General features: G+C 45.9%; 1 protein-coding gene across 1 annotated transcript in view; it reads right to left on the bottom strand.

Moving 5' to 3' along the window:
• The window catches only part of KCNQ1 (potassium voltage-gated channel subfamily Q member 1), a 1232969-nt gene that overhangs the window by 131833 nt on the left and 1085199 nt on the right, over window positions 1-15937 (bottom strand). The window contains exon 14 of the mRNA XM_069624134.1: window positions 12224-12270. Coding sequence (XP_069480235.1) covers window positions 12224-12270 — 47 coding nt within the window. The remainder of the gene's footprint in view (window positions 1-12223; window positions 12271-15937) is intronic.

Below are 15937 nucleotides of genomic sequence, written 5' to 3'. Positions count from 1 at the left end.
CAGAGGGATCATAGCTGCCCTTTTGAGAAGAGACGGAACAACACCTGCATCGAAGGAGCCATTTATTAACTGACATAACCCCGGCACAAAGGTATTCCACCATTACATTGCAGGCTCAGTTCTTCAAAGCCCAATACATCTAATTTACATTAACACATTTCACCGCAATGTAGATGAGGGGTTGGGTTAGGGTATTAATTAAGGTAGGGGAGAACTAGGAGGGGTTGCGAGGGGTCTACCCCACATTAATTTGCAATGAAAACTGTTAAAATAAAATGCAATGAAACTGGCTTCGTAGAAATATTCGAGGGAATCGTGTAGATCTGGCACAAGTACTGCCCAAAGCCTTTAGGATTCTTGCTGGGCATGGATCATGAACAGACTCATAGGCACATCAATCAGAAATTATTTCCAAAAGATGGGATTGAGTGGCTTGCTCAAAGGTGGAAAAATATTTTCCCCCAGGATACCAGCCAGCTGCAGGCTACACTGCTCCATGCAAAGGGGACCTGTCCCTATCCTGCTGAACTCATCTTGAATTTTACTAATTTTATCCGTAAAAAAAGTGACTCAATTCCTCACAAAAATCTTGCAAGGGAGTATCGGCTATCTTACAGGCTGCAGGCTCTCTCAATTCCCCCAGGACTCTTTGGGGATTGTGAGAATGAGCTCTGAATAATAATTCTGTTTATCCATGATGATCCATTTTGTATATATATGCACTCAACGATTATAAATTCCTCTTGTTTGCTCATCATAGTGTTTCTTCCAAGCCCTCTCAGCTGCTCTTACACTGCGTTTTTCAATTTTTAAGGAATTGGTGAACTAAGCCTTGTTTTTCCGGGCCTCCTTCCCGTGTTCTCCGAATTCCTGCTCCTAGTATTTCTGATGCTTTAGATAGTTTGCACTAGAATTTATCCAGTTGGTTTATTTGGTCCGATGGGGTATTTTCTGAGTCTGAAATCTCAAACAGTCCTAAACTTTCAGGATTTATCTTATCCCGGTCATGATACTCCTAGGCCCTTATTCTCGGTCTGAGCTGCTGTGGATTTAGTGTCCATCTTGACATTGAATAAGATCCCTGCATGATCTGTCAACCTGTCCTGCTGTCCACCTAAAAGGAATGGGAGGATACACTGTTAGCAAATGATCTTTCTCAAAAATACAGTCAAGCATGTGGCCTTCTCTGTGAGTAGACCCAATCACTTGCTGATTAAGGGCTAACAGTGTAAGGGATTCCAAAAAGGCCTGTGCTCGGGGATTGGCATCACCTTCGACCCAATAATTAAAATCCCCTAGAACAACCAATTGTGAGCAAAGCTAGAATTTGGGCCACAGCATCCGCAAACAGCCCCTGAATCCTATTGTTGGCTTCAGGTGGATGATATATTACAATGTAAACTGTCTCTGAAGAATATAGTCACCGCCCTACTGTGACCCAGTGTGTGGTTCACTGTGATAGCCGAGTATCCTGGGGGTGCTAAATCATTCACAGCTGCCATCGAGTGTTCCCTAAACTAAGTCTCTGTTAAACACAGCAGATCTTGCAAGGAGTCTATTAAAATATTGTGAAGAAAATTTGGTTTTTCATTGCACAGTGGCCATCAATTATAAACGCTCTTAGCTTGTACACAGAGTCTTCTGCCAGAACCCAAGATAATTTAAGGGGATCTGACTGGGAAAGGACTCTTAGCACGGGGCAACTACATTTGTTAACCAGTTGACCAAAGCGGGTGTCGCTCTACTGCAGTGCGACCTGAATGCCTGACTTCTTATCCTCCTTCTGCTTGAATTATCGCAAGGCCGCCACCGGGTCCGGTATACACTGGTACAGATTCATCACTGTTGTACCTGCTAGGGGCCCCACCTGCTCTCCTTCTTATGCATTGGGCACTATATGTGAAGTCAAAGCGAACTGATAAGTGGGCATTGTGAGAAACCTGAGGGTATTCTGCCAAGTAGACCTCAGGAATACCTTACTCAGGTGGCCAGGGAAGGGCTGGCGCTCTTAGATCCCAATGCTGGTGGTGGACTAGCGTGGGAGGATCACCAGAGTAGGGGAACCGGGGGTTATGCTGGGGGGAGTGCCCAGGCGAGTATTATACCGGGGAAGAAGGCGAGGAGGACGAAGTTCCTGATGTTTTTATAGGCTGCTCTACATCTACCCCTCCCTTCCACCCAATGAATCTCCCTTACCAGAATCCAACAACCCCTCTGCATCCGGTAAACCTATTAAAAACCCAAACCCCATTACAGTAGTAAACAACATCTCCCAGAATCCCTGTTTTCCTGTTGCCTACCCGAGTAATCCCATTCATTCATCTCCACGTCCCTCATTATTTCCCGAACCCCCAGTCTGCTTTGACAAAACGCTACCATTCCCATAATCCCCCTTGTTCATTTCACAATAATCCCAGTAATTTCTGTTCATTTACAAACCCTACAAATCTCACCCTTCTGATTTACCAACACCCCAAATACGAGGGCTATAATTTCGTATAAGACCTTTTCAAACAACAACACTTTCTTACACCGTGACAAACAATGGACTAACACCAGAGCCGTTTACCTGACATGTGTCAACACAAAGGTCAGGCATAGTGAGGGAATTGACGGTAATTACACACATCTGACGGCCCTTTCTCTTCCCCATAGAGATAAAAGGCAGAGCACAAGAGCACACTGTGAGCAAGGCCGAACGTACGAGAAAGCAGCTATTCCGGACCGGCAGTTCAAACGGAGGAGAAAGGCGGTGAGATCTGAAAGGACGAGGAGGGAATTGCCCTTGCCCTTTTCAACTCAGATCCGCAAAGCCTCTGAAAAGGAAAATCAGAAGAACAGGAAGTCTAGCTGGCGTGTGGTGCGACAGGTGTCAACGGTACACAGGGCCCTCCCGCGCTGATAGCCAAAGTGGGGAGGAACAATTGCCACTGTGGTGCCGTCCTTGACTCCCGAGGCAAGATACTCCAACAGTTCAGCACAGCTGGTGAGTCGGAGAGGACTGATAATAAACCAAACTGTGCTGGGCCCAAGGCTGCAGGCGGCAACATTGTTGAATAAAGAACTTGTGACAAAGAACTTGTGCATTTGAAATTTTAAAGAAACTCCAGTGAAGGTCCAGATGCAGAGGGGTCCGGCGTTGCGTGGGCACTCATTCGAAGGACTCTGACTGGTCCCCCTTATTGAAACTATAAGCATCAGGAGGCTCAAGGAAAGGCCAGTGTGAGGAGTCAGAGGGGTCATACAAGGGTTGAGTCAAACCCCTTATACAATTGAAAGTCTCTGACGCATTGACAAGCAAGAAGGAAAGTAAAGGGAAGCCTGACTGGTGGCTGAGATCTGGACTTTCGTTAAAAGGAAGAACCAAAAGGGTCTAAACGAACTGTTGTGTGAATTGTGGCAAGTGTGAACCTGATGGAGGGATGCCAAGAGAAAGCTACGGGAAGGGAACCCCCCGCTTTCTAATAAGGTTGTAAAGTTGTGAAGTAAGGCAAGTGTGAACCCGACGGAGGGATACCAAGAGAAAGCAAGGGGAAGGGAACCCCCTGCTTTCTAATAAGGTTGTGAAATTGTGAACTTGGGCAAGTGTGACCCCGACGGAGGGATGCCAAGAGAAAGCTAGGGGAAGGGAACCCTGCTTTCTGATGAGATGAGCTAATCATGAACTCTGTTAGAACATCATGAACTATGTTAGAATGGCTATGTGAACCCGACAGAGGGATGCCAAGGGAAAAGCTAAGAAGTAAATCCTGTATTGTGATAAAGCAAAGTGAACTGTGACATTGGCAAAAGTGAACCCTGCTGAGGGATACCTGCGAATTAGGGTGAACAGTGATACACCCGTGAACATTGTGATGATAAGCGTGAACCCGACTGAGGGATGTCCACAGTGAGTACTTGTTATAAAAAGACATTGAGACTCTTGAATGTTACGTTTGAATGAAAGGCCGTAGTGAAACCGACTGAGGGAGGTCAACATTGCAAGAAGGATCAGAGCCCAGTGGATGGCGGCCAAGGGTGAAGAGAAATCTCCCGCCATGAAGATTACTGAAAGGAACTTTTGTTTTTGTTGTTTATGGCACATCAGGTCCTCTGAGGCAAGAGACTGTGTGAAAGAGACTTGGCCACAGAAGACCCTGGAAACAAACTGTAAGCTTGTGCTGGAGAAGCCCAGGAGTGTGCCGTGTTCAAGAGTCCCGCCTTGTCCTGTACTAAATACGTGGGGAGGGGAGACTCCCGCTATACCATCCTGACATTTGAGAACACTTCTTTCTTTTCTTGTGAACATTAACCCACACTCTTTTTGTAAAGTAGCGGTAAGGATTGGTAATAGTTTTTGTTAGTATAGACTCTGTTTATTTAATTAAGACACCACTAGGACAGTATTATTATTATTTGATGGCTGAGCTAGCTCCCATCTTAGAGTTAGGTTTGGATTAGGCGTTTATCTCTATTGTTACAATTTAATAAACACCCTTAAACTGTGATCACTTGTGTCTGTCTTGCTGTTGACATCATGAGTTCCTTACAGCATAAGCCCAACCCTTGCAGCCCTCACCACCAGAAACATCAGCTTGCACACCAAGAAATCGTCCCTGGCCGTACAAACTCCAATATCAGGGCAGCCCGACCTTTCACAACTATAGGGTCCTGTAAATTAGAAGCAGCTAGTGCAGCAAATTCCAAGCAGCTTCTGCACCAGTGTCCAGCAAATTCCAAGCAACTCGTACACCAGTCTGCCACTTGTACCACACACCAAAAGACAGCATGCTGTGCCCATGGGCGTAATTACAGGGGGGACAGGGGGTTTTGTCCCCCCAACTTCTGTGGCATGCCTTTTTGTCCCCCCCAACTTTTGGAGGGAGGACAGGGGGGCCTCAATCAACAATTATGTAATTGGACAGCGTGAGCCCGGCTGGGGTGCCCAGCAAAGCTTGCGCTGTCTCATTACATAATTCTGAGATGCCTGCCAGCCACGCTGCAACACATTCAGGGCCAGGATGCCCTGCATGGCTCAGTCCCTCACCCTGGCTGGCCTGACTCAGTCAGCAGCCAGGGTACTGAACTGGGTGTTGCAGGGCCCGGCACCTGTGCTACCACACTAGCAGCAGCACTTCCAGGGGCCATGGCGCAGATAATCACTTTCCGGCTTTGTGTTTGTGAGACACACAGACAGAAAGTAGGAAGCTAATTCAGCTTGCAGGTTTCTGTCTGGAGGTGTGTGAGTGCGAAGAGGTTAGGTTGGTGTAACATGAGACGTGGCCCGGGCAGCATTTGAAAGCAGAGCAGAGGTACTTTAAAATAATAATAATAATAATTTTGGATTGTATTTGTGTATGTTTGTTGGGGGGCTGGGCTGTGGACTGACCCTAGTGAGGGCGCGTGTCACATTTGGACAATGTGAGCAGAGCTCACAGTACACATTAAGGCCCCAGGTATGTAGACACAATAACAAATGGTGTGTGTTCTGTGGCAAGCCACAGCTCTGCAACGCCTCTAAAATTAGTCTTGCCACTTTTCAGATGCTAATAAAGTACCACCATCCTAATTATTATATGGATTGCACCAACAGAAGTGACTTCACAGAAAATGACATTGAAAGGCGCATCATCAGTCCTTGATACTTGGAGGCACCATGGAAGTAACTTTAGAATAAATTGCCATAAATAAGCCAAGTGAAAAATAACTTTGTGGTACAAAATACCTGAATTGCACTTTTGTTATATGTGGAGTAACTCTATAGTCATTAGGCTTTTCCATTATAATACCATGATGCATTAACATAAGCTTTGAAGTGAATCAGAGTCACTTCCAGAGCTGCAGATAAGGCACAATGTGATTAAATGATTTGCTCAGGATCACACACTTGGTTAAATGGTGAAACTGGGATGTGGACAATTTAAGCGACCGCGCACATCTTTCCAGGTTCAGTTGATATAGATATTCATTAAGGTTTTGCTTTCCATTTCATATGCTTAAATAATTATTTATAGCAATGCCTTGGAAGCAAACCACATTACATAATAAACTAGCCTTTCATAGTAAACTAACCATACACCATATACACTGTCATAGAAATATGTTGAGAAATGGGAGTATGGATTTCATTTTATTCTCCCCATTCTGCATGCAAAGTCACAATAGCATCATGTAGATTAATGTGAGCCTAACAAATCCCCCTTGGGTGTTAAAGCCATAATCATTATTTCATAAAGCATGCAACATTATGCATCCTTCTCACTTCTGATCACTCCCTCCCATTCACATGTCTAAAGGGACAAAAGTCCCTGCTAATAGTACCCCCATACTCCCATTAGTGCTTCATCGTTCACATTGTAATGCTCTGTCTGTTGATACAGAGCAACATGAGGCCCCTTTGCTGCCCGGAGCTCCTTGGGACATTGGGCCTCATTCCGACCTTGGTGGTAAGAGGTTAACGGCACCGGTAATGTTGCTGGTGCTGTTAACCCCTTACTGCCGCATTACGAGGTCCTTTAGCAGGTCCTGCTAAGGGCGGCTGGTTTTACTGGTTTTTATTAACGGGCCAGTTATTAGCATGCTGCCCATTTCCATTGAGCCCTATGGGAGCTTGAATGGGAATGGGGAGGTACCAGGTACGGGTTCCTTGAATGAGGAATTACAGGGTCCTCCAAGGTTGGAATGGCCCGGTAATTCCTCATTCGAGGAACCCAGACCTGGTATGCGGTGAGGGGGTAGCCATGGTGCTATTAGCACCATGGCTACCTCCAACCTTGTAATGACCCCCATTGTCTTGGCAGCGGTACACCGCTACCATTCGGAACGGGTAAGGTGTCCTGTTGCCAGGACAATGAGCGTGCTGAGCAGGAATTACTCAGCACACATTGTCCTGCCAGCGTGACACCTTTGCTGTTGGGCACCCTCTTTGATGTGCCAAACGGCAGAGGTGACCCAATGACAAATGTCCCGGTCTGGTGCTTAAAAGAGCCATGGGGGCAGCTTGCCCCCCTGTCTATCCTGCTTGGTACTCCACTGCTTGGAGCCATTTGAACACAGGAAAACATACCTTAATTTTAATCAGTCAGAAACTTCTAGAAAATATCTATCAGCACGTAGACATATAAGGTGGTGTGCAGAACCCAAGTTTGGAGATATATGGCATTTAGACATTGATACCAAGTATACTTGGTCACCCACTGCACTGTATTAACCGATGGCTTCTGCCTTTGAATGAAAGGAAAAATCAAGGGAATTGCTGACATTCCAGTGAATCTGTTCCTTTCGGCAATGGTCTTTATAGTACAGCTAGGTCAAGTCAACTTAGCCCAACATTTCAGGGTTCAGGGAGAGATAAGGTCTGGTCTGCTCAATGGACATTGTACCACTGTTTCCCTGTGTTATTGTAGATGTACATATAAATGTTGTGGGCACACAGTGTATGTCAATGGAGGTGCTGGGTGCATTTGTGTATGAGTGAGTGTATGCATGCATGCATGCATATGTGTGTTGACCTTTGTGTCTGAATAACTAATGAATAATGCATTGTTTGTGTGTTCTATTGGAATGAAGTTTTTTAATGTTATGTTGTGTCACTGGGTGCATGGCAGGCCGGCTGGAGATGTGTGGGGGCCCAATTGAATTTTAAAGCTAGGCCACCAGTCTTATGAAAGTTATAACAGAGCGTCAGTAATAGGCTCTTGTGGTGTAGTAGTCTAGTGTTATCCCCCAGGGATTTAGGTTGTTTGACCAAGGTACAAAATCACAGCAAATTTGACCATAGTAATTTTCGCTGCAAATACGTTTTTACCTCGGTACAAAAAACCAAACCCATTTCCACCCAAACTGCCAGTACACCCATAAACCCCCCCCATTTTACCTTTTCTCCATCCACCACCTCTCCTGTACCCTGCAGCATCAGATCCATCCATCCATCGAACGCAGGTCGGATCGGACGCTGCAGGGTCCCTTTTTCATCTTTTTTTTTGTTGGGTCCCCTGTCACCAATGCTGAGGAAGCTGGGTACATCCCCACATTGCCGAAGTCAAAATTACCGAACATGGGGGGCGGGGGACACCCCCGCAAGCCCAGCTCTTCATGTTCGGTATCTTCGGCTTCGAACTAATGGTGGTGACTGAATTCAGTGAAATCTACCATTCAACCAAATGTTATCGATCAATTTGGCCAAAACGATCCCTAAGAGCCACCAACCGCCCTCTGTCCATCTCATCCCTGTCCAACGCACCCCTGACTCAACGCACTGGAAAGCCACCAGAAACCTGACCTAATGCTGCCGAGATCCTGAAAGGCAAGAAGGTCTGTATCTGTGTTTATGTACCTCTGGCCTTCTGTGCGACTGATTGACAGTTAAGACATATTCATTAACTAATGTAACTTTTCTACAAGGCTGTTTTACCTTGTTCTTCAATACCCAAAGTACCCCTTTCTTCCAAAATCTGCATTCGGTGTGCGTCTCATTACCGGGAGGGACTTCTTGTGTTTGAATAACTGGTCTGTACTTTCAGTTTAATTTACGTCTTGTTATTTTTTTTGTTATAGAACCTTGATTGGAAATATCTTTTATTTTGGTACTTACCATATTATTGTTGTTTCAGGTGCTTCCATGTTGTCTCACACCCTCTTAAGAAGTATAGGCTGCCCTTGCCCACACTACTTTAAGAGGCGAATGAGGTACAAAATTCATGCTGTGCCAGTTTCACCTTTATGATTGAGTTGACTGCTGTTCTAGAAATAGTGTGGGGAAGAGTAGGAGCTTAGAAGCCAATGCTCATCTTTGCACTCCTTCCTGCAAGGCTGAAGACATTCCGTCACTGATCCCATATGCCAAGGGAGCTACCTACCATACCTACAGACTAACCTTGTTTTTAGTGCTTTGTAGGGTTGTCAGAAGAGGGGAACAGAGTCTTGATCACCTGCCAAAACATTTAACAGTCATTTGTTTACCTGAAACATTCTGTATAATAACCATTAGGGCTGCAAAATGTTCCTTTGTGCAGGTTCTTTCCCATCCCGATGTATAAAACACTTTCTGTGTAGTATTCAATGGGGATTGCATGATCCGGTCCCAGGACTCGGAAGGCTTTTGGTGGCACTGGATCATCATCCTGGGTCTATTTGCAATAGTTCTTGCTGCAGTGGTTTTAGTAGGAGAGCAGAGAAAGACAAATATGATTTTGTTCAGAACTAGGACGGTTAGAACAGGGGTAATCTCCTTATATAGCTGGTGTACAGCTAGCACCAATTATGGATCCAGGGAGCAGAAAATGCGTCTTAATTAGTATTGGGAAAACCAGGCACCATGCTCTAATACCACAAAGTGATGTTATCTCATCTACACACAATCCCCTTCCCTCAGGAGTAGGTGAATTGACAGGGATGGTTTCGTCTGGGTAGTCCTGTTCCAAACATTGCCTAAAATGGGGTAACTATGGGGGAGAGACTCCTTCTCATAAGAGGAACACACAGAGGTTCAAGCTCCTCAGCCTGCCCGAAACACCTTGCGTAGCAACGAAAACCTCTCGCTTTAAGAGAACAACTTTGAAATATTTCGGATGAGTGAGGGAATATATTGATTCCGAAAGAACCGTTTTACATTCAGACTTAAACTTGCAACGCCCACAGAAGCCATAGGTTTACAAAGCAGCACTCAAACAATGAATAGGTGATTCCCAAACACAAACAAGCCCCACACTCCCAGCATTGCAGGAATTACAAACAAGCAAATTCCCTGCAACGAAGGAATGTAGCGGACAATCTCCCATGCATACCCGGAGACTTTTTAACAACAAATCCCTCACGCTAGGAGAGGAAAGGGGCACAGACTAACACAATGATAGCAGGCTATGATATATGATATATGATATGGCATTTATAACACGCCGATACACAAGTGTTTCAAGGCGGTACGAGGCAAGGGAGAGGGAACAGAGGGAGGACAGACAGCGATCCTACTAGGCCAGGTGACATTCAGATCGCGCAAGTGCATGGGATGAGGGAAGGGGAAAAGTGCAGGGGGAGAGAGAGACAGAGCCCTCACCCGCCCATGACCCATTCATGATCCAACATGTTGGCAGGACCTCATGTAACCTCGGTCCAGCCCCCTTCCAAGCCATATGACCACCCAGCCGTGGACAACTCATGAAACACAGCCCCGATTATTCAGCAACAACAAAGGGGTAAAGAAACCCTACCATAACAAGCAGCTAGGCCAGTCTTACAGTGTGTACTCAGACCTGCTCCTGACAGCAGATTAGGGTGTATATTCAATTGTTTGAGGCACATAAAAATCGATTAAGCACTTTGGTAGCACTACAAACATTATTCATGTTACGCAAAACCACAAGCTATAGGCCTCTAAAGAAATAAAGCAATGCCACGATCACATTTTCTGGGGTAGTTGAGGGTCTTTATAGTATTAAACTACCTGTGCAGGAGGTAAGGTTGTCCATTGCCGGGTGTAACAGGATTAACTAGCCTTGGCTTTTCAACACACATCCCTGGCATTGTGGTAATGTATTCCTGAATTTATAAACTGTATAAGAATGCAAAATGACAGGTGCAAACAATGCCAGGAATCACAGAACTGGATTGGAGGGTTCTAGTTAAGAATATTTTTGAGAAAAAAAAAAGAGAGTGACCGAAGTAGTTTTTCTAGAACAGAGGGCAGTGGTTTGTCTGCAGTACTAGTTTCTAGAATGTTCATTTCAGCAGTTTACACGTCTGGATACTGTTGGGCGGAAAAGAGAAAATATTTACCCATGTATGCATGTGCTTTTTGGTTGGGCCCTTTCTTTTCTACAGTCGATATAATTAAGTACCCCTTCGTTTTTCTATTACAATTCAATAGAATATCTGATGAAGATAAAACGTCGACCTGGGCGGGAAGGGAAGCGAAAGGGGAGGGTGGCTTTCCGAAAAAACAAAAACGCTGATAAAATGAATATATCTCCTTTATTTGATGGGGACCTCTGCCCCTGGCACTTCATCGTGGAATTCTGGCTACACCACTGAACTCAGGGCATGGCATGTACACAAAGCATTATAGACGATCAATAGTCTAGCAAAAGGCCATCGCAGAGAGTAACTGCTCAAAAATATGCATAGAGTTCTTCTATTCTGAAGATTATCAATTTGTCATTGTAGATGAAGAAATAGAATATGGCAAAGGTTATGCAATTCTTGAATATTTCAAAATAATCTGCGATAAAGGATTGATAGGTTTGTTGATGGTACAAAGCAAAATATATGTTAAATGAACTCTGGTAGATGTATGTGTGAGGAAGTATCTAGGTATGATGGCTATATCAAACAGACACTATACATCGCCATGTGCACCAAAGACATTGGGCCTCATTACGACCCTGCCGGTTCCGGAAACAACGGTGGCAGTAAATCCGCCGCCACTGTTGTTTCTGGACCGGCTGATTCCGAGTTCTGCAGGTGGGAGGTGTCATTCCCGTCAGGTCTGACGTGGCAGGAATAACCCTCCCCTGCCTGCAGGCAGAAATGGAAACACCGGCTCCGTCATAGACAGAACCAGTGTTTCCATTGTCCCCATCCCCATGGAGTCCTATGGTACTCCATGGGAATGGGGATTTACAGAATTCCGCCTCCAGAATTACCGGGTCACCAGGGTTGTAATGCCCTGGTGATTCCGGCAATCAGAGGGGGAATGGTATTTTGGGTCCAGAGGCAGCCTGCTGGTTTTTCTGGCACAGCTACCGCCGGACTAGTAATGAGGCCCATTGACTGAATAAGTAGATTGTTCAAAAATTGGCAGTTATGGTCGGTTACATTTGAAAATAAAAAAAATCAGCACTCAAGGAACAGTCAATCTTGAAAAAGTCTTTGAGGCATCAGTTCGCACATTACATTTTAATTACTAGGGCTGATTGCTCTGAGGCTTTGATTTAGAAATGGGTCCGTCTAGCTTTAAAGGGTGACACCTACCAAAAGGAGGCCAGCTGTGAGGTGGTTCGATCAAGAAAAGGACTAAAAGGTTGACTAAAATATGCAATATCTTGAACTCAGCTTTGCAAGGGACAGCACATGTTTTTAGAATGCTGCCCACAGGGCCATAGACTCTTCATTCTGCGTTTAGCTGCCAGCATTGTAAGAAGGCACAGCAAAAGCGAGTATCATCCTTCACAGATGTGTTCCGCACCTGTAGCAAGGCTTGGGGCACATTGCAGTTTGGAGTCAAAGAAACAGAAAATTGTGGTGTTACCTGAGATAGTCAGAAACAAAGATGGCTTCCCCAGCGACTGGTCCAACCTGAAAGAAAAAGGTCTACTGTTAGTAATATCAAATAGAAACAGCAGTTTGTTTTGCAAAAACTGTGACAGACTCCAGATGTTTAAGCATTGTTAAATTCACAAAAATGTTTTTGCTCTATAAGACTGAGGTCAATAGATCCTTCTGTGCAAAGACTGAGAACCACTTTTCAATATTCCTTAAGCAATAAACCCTGCAATGGGTTTATTGCTCTTAGCATCCCTAAATATCATACCAGGATGCAATTTTTTTTCCTCAAGTTGAGAAACGGCATGTTTGCACTAGTGTTCCTGGCACCAGCCAGTGACAAGAGTGCCTGGTAAGTGGATTAGCTATGCCGAAAAGGGGTGTGGGGGAAGGGGATGCAGGGGAGGGCAGGGGTACACCTACCTCAATCCCGGCTGGGAAGATGGCGGCCCCCTGCTCTGAGGAGGCTCGGAACAGGGGCTTTACCATATGGTAAAGCCACCGTTCTCAGTCTCCTGATTGGCTGGGAGGCCGCCACACCCCCCCCCCACCAGGTGCTAATGACAGATATTCTCATTTAAAAATTGTTTTTCAAGAACATTTCCATAGGAAGAGTGGCCACGGGTAGCATCAATGTGTCCAGGGTGTGCTAAAGGCAATAACAAAATACACAAGCCCTAGGCATAGTGAATGCAGGTCAAATATGCCATTTGTGCTGTCTGTGAGAAACCAGAGGCTGTCCTCACATCTACACCCTTTGGATCCTCTTCTCAGGTGGCCAGAGAAAGGCCATCGCTTTTGGATCCTGACTCTGGGGGTGGAGATGCGAGGGAGGAGGATCACCTGGGTTGAAGGTCCTTGGGAATTGGGGGGGTGTGAGATTTCATCAGGCGAGACATGCTATTCCCCGTTTCCCTTTCACGATGAACCATGAATCCCTGAAGCCTTCATAGGGTATTATTAACCTCCCTTTCTCCCTGGGAAAATGGACCCCAGATAGATCATTCCAATAGAAGGACAAGGAATACAACTAGGAGAACCCCTCATGTGTCAAGACTAGACCCCCATTTAACCCCTCGAATAATATCTAGAATCTGTCAGAACACACCGTACCCTCATACAACCTTTATAGTTTATCACTCTTACCCTCTACATACACCCACATTCATATCACCATAGTACTGGGACGAGGAAGAAATGATTAGGAGTAGTACACACTAACTTGTCATTTCACCACTCTGGTACTGAGACAAGGAAGAAGCCTGAGGACTGTTGTGAGGGTCAGGTACCTGCAGCTAACAGCCCACACCTGCACACTGTTAAATGGTTGCAGGTGTATAAAAGGAGAAATCAGAAGCAGAGGAGGGAATGGGAGGGAAGAAGACCCAGAACGAGATCGAGATCTAGCTGGGCAGGAGAGCGTGGCAATCCGAGATGGAGCAGGCAGAATATGGGCCAGTGAAAAGGACGCAGACTACTGTAGAGAAGCCAGAAAGACGCTGAGACCAGAGCAAGCCGCGAGAGGGTCGGAAGCTGTTCAGAGCCCTATGCCGTGTGTTCCCCCTTGGGAGTGGAGAACACAGAGACTTACCTGACGCCGCTGACCGCTGCAGGAGAGTCTTGAGGAAGCGAGCAATGCTCGCTGGAGCACCCCAGTAGTGAGAGAGGAGCAAGCGAGAACCCGATAACAAAACCAGAGACCCGGAGGAGCGGTTGCACACCGGTGAGTGACAGGGAAGGATCACTCAGGCCACCAGGGGTGGTCCAGGAGCATGGTGTGTAGAATGGCGGATTCCTGTCAAGTGAAAATACATGACAAATTGGTCTGGAGACCAAATGTGAACCAATGATTACCAAACAAGATGTCGAGCACATAATGAGTTTTTAATGCTCAACTGTGGAAAAGATATGAGAATATCATAAAAATGAAACAGCAAGTGAAGTGCATTTAAAAAAATAAAAAAAGATTCATTTGAAGAAACAGTATTTGCAAACAAAGTGAAACAAGTAAAAAGCAAAACACTATTGGATAGTGTGAAAGCAAAGTGGCAACCAGGAGAAATACCATGAAGAAAGTGTGTGAGAGTGACATGTTGGTAAAGGCAAAAAGCTGTTAAAGGGAATCAGAAGCATATGTGGACTTATGACACTGATACAGAAAGTAAACCTGTGTTGTCAAGGACGTCCTAAGAGAAAGAATGAACCGTTGCAAAGTGTCAAGGGTTATCGGTTGCACCACCTGTGATGTGTGGACCGTGTGGTCCGACAACTACGCCTAGACCAAGGAACCCTTACTTGGAGCAAACCAAGGGAAGTGAAGAGGCTGAGGCTGGTCGGCCTAAGATTGTTCAAGTGACAGAAAGAAAAGGCAAACTATGCAAGTTGATTTCACTGCGAATTTGAACTCAGGAGAGCTGCACTTGGGGAAAGGAACCCCGAGACCTTTTGTGTGAAACTGTGTTGGACTTGGGGAAGGGAACCCCAAGACCAATTTCTGGAACTGTGTTGAACTTGAGGTAGGGAGCCAAGAGCAAGCCAGGAGCTGTAAGAAGCTCAGAACGTTTGTTTGAACACTGTTTATTTGGTTGCTGATATCCCTGCACATTGGTTAGCTTTAGTTGTGAGGGCAAGTATAGGTTTTGGACACAGACAGACGTTTACGTTTCTTTTTTTTACCATCTCTGCAGGTAGGAAGCACTGGGTGCTGTAGTGACTCTCCAAGACCATCTCTGGAAGCTGCAGGAGAAGCGTTCCACACCGCGATGAAGGTAAGCCCTGATGGCATTTGGCAAGCAGATTTTAACCATTAGTGAATTCAGCGGGAAGGGGCGCTCACCTCTGCAATAATAGCTGGCCTTTATTTCCCAATAAAATGGCCATCGCATGGGCCTGTACTGAGACAAAGACTCTGTGAGCCTGCTGGCTCACAGCTGTCTCCCTGATTGGGCAGCCCATGGCCTATTTGACCATCCAGAAGGCACCGGCAGTCACTATCCGGTCCCTCACTATCAAGGCCCGCACAGTAAGGCCCTATCAGTGCCTGTCCATGTCTGGGAGGGCTAGGAGGGGCCCCTACCTTTTTTGTGCCATTTGAATGTCGAACCTATGTGCGCGTGCCTGCAACCTCTTGCACCCCACATTTTGCATTGCATTTGTGCATCCCTATTACACCTACTAGGCCACCTGGTGAGTTTTGGTTAGTACTGTACAGTGCAGCCACCCCTCTTTCCTTCAACTATCCTCTGCCGCTCTGATGGCACTTACCATCTCTCTTATCTTCTGTAACTGCTACACTATCACCTACCCTTCACTTTCTCACGAAGTCTGGAAGACAAATGCATAAAGAAGACATCCTGAGTGCAAACCCTGGCCTACCCATCGTAGATACCCATTTCAGAGCAATTACCAGACAGGTCTTCACTGATATCCTCTTCTCTGTCCCCTCGCCAGATCTATGGACTCCTCATCTTATCTCCACTCTCTCCTTTCACATCCTCTCCCATTAATGGTGGCACCAAGTGGAAGTCCTCTTTGCTGGCTTCTCAATTTCTCACTGTATCATTAATGTCTACCACATTGGCACTATGTTACGCTCACCTGGTCTCTGCGGAGGCGTTGAAGCACGGTTGCAGCCCTCCCAGGAATGTGATCACCCCCGGCGGATCTCTCCCCCTGCGGATAGGCAGCCGATTGCGAGAAT

This window comes from Ambystoma mexicanum, chromosome 11, assembly GCF_040938575.1.
Source record: "Ambystoma mexicanum isolate Mex_15411 chromosome 11, UKY_AmexF1_1, whole genome shotgun sequence".
NCBI classification, from domain to species: domain Eukaryota; kingdom Metazoa; phylum Chordata; class Amphibia; order Caudata; family Ambystomatidae; genus Ambystoma; species Ambystoma mexicanum.
The sequence above is the reverse complement of the archived record's forward strand: the minus strand, read 5'-3'. Positions and strand labels throughout refer to the sequence as shown.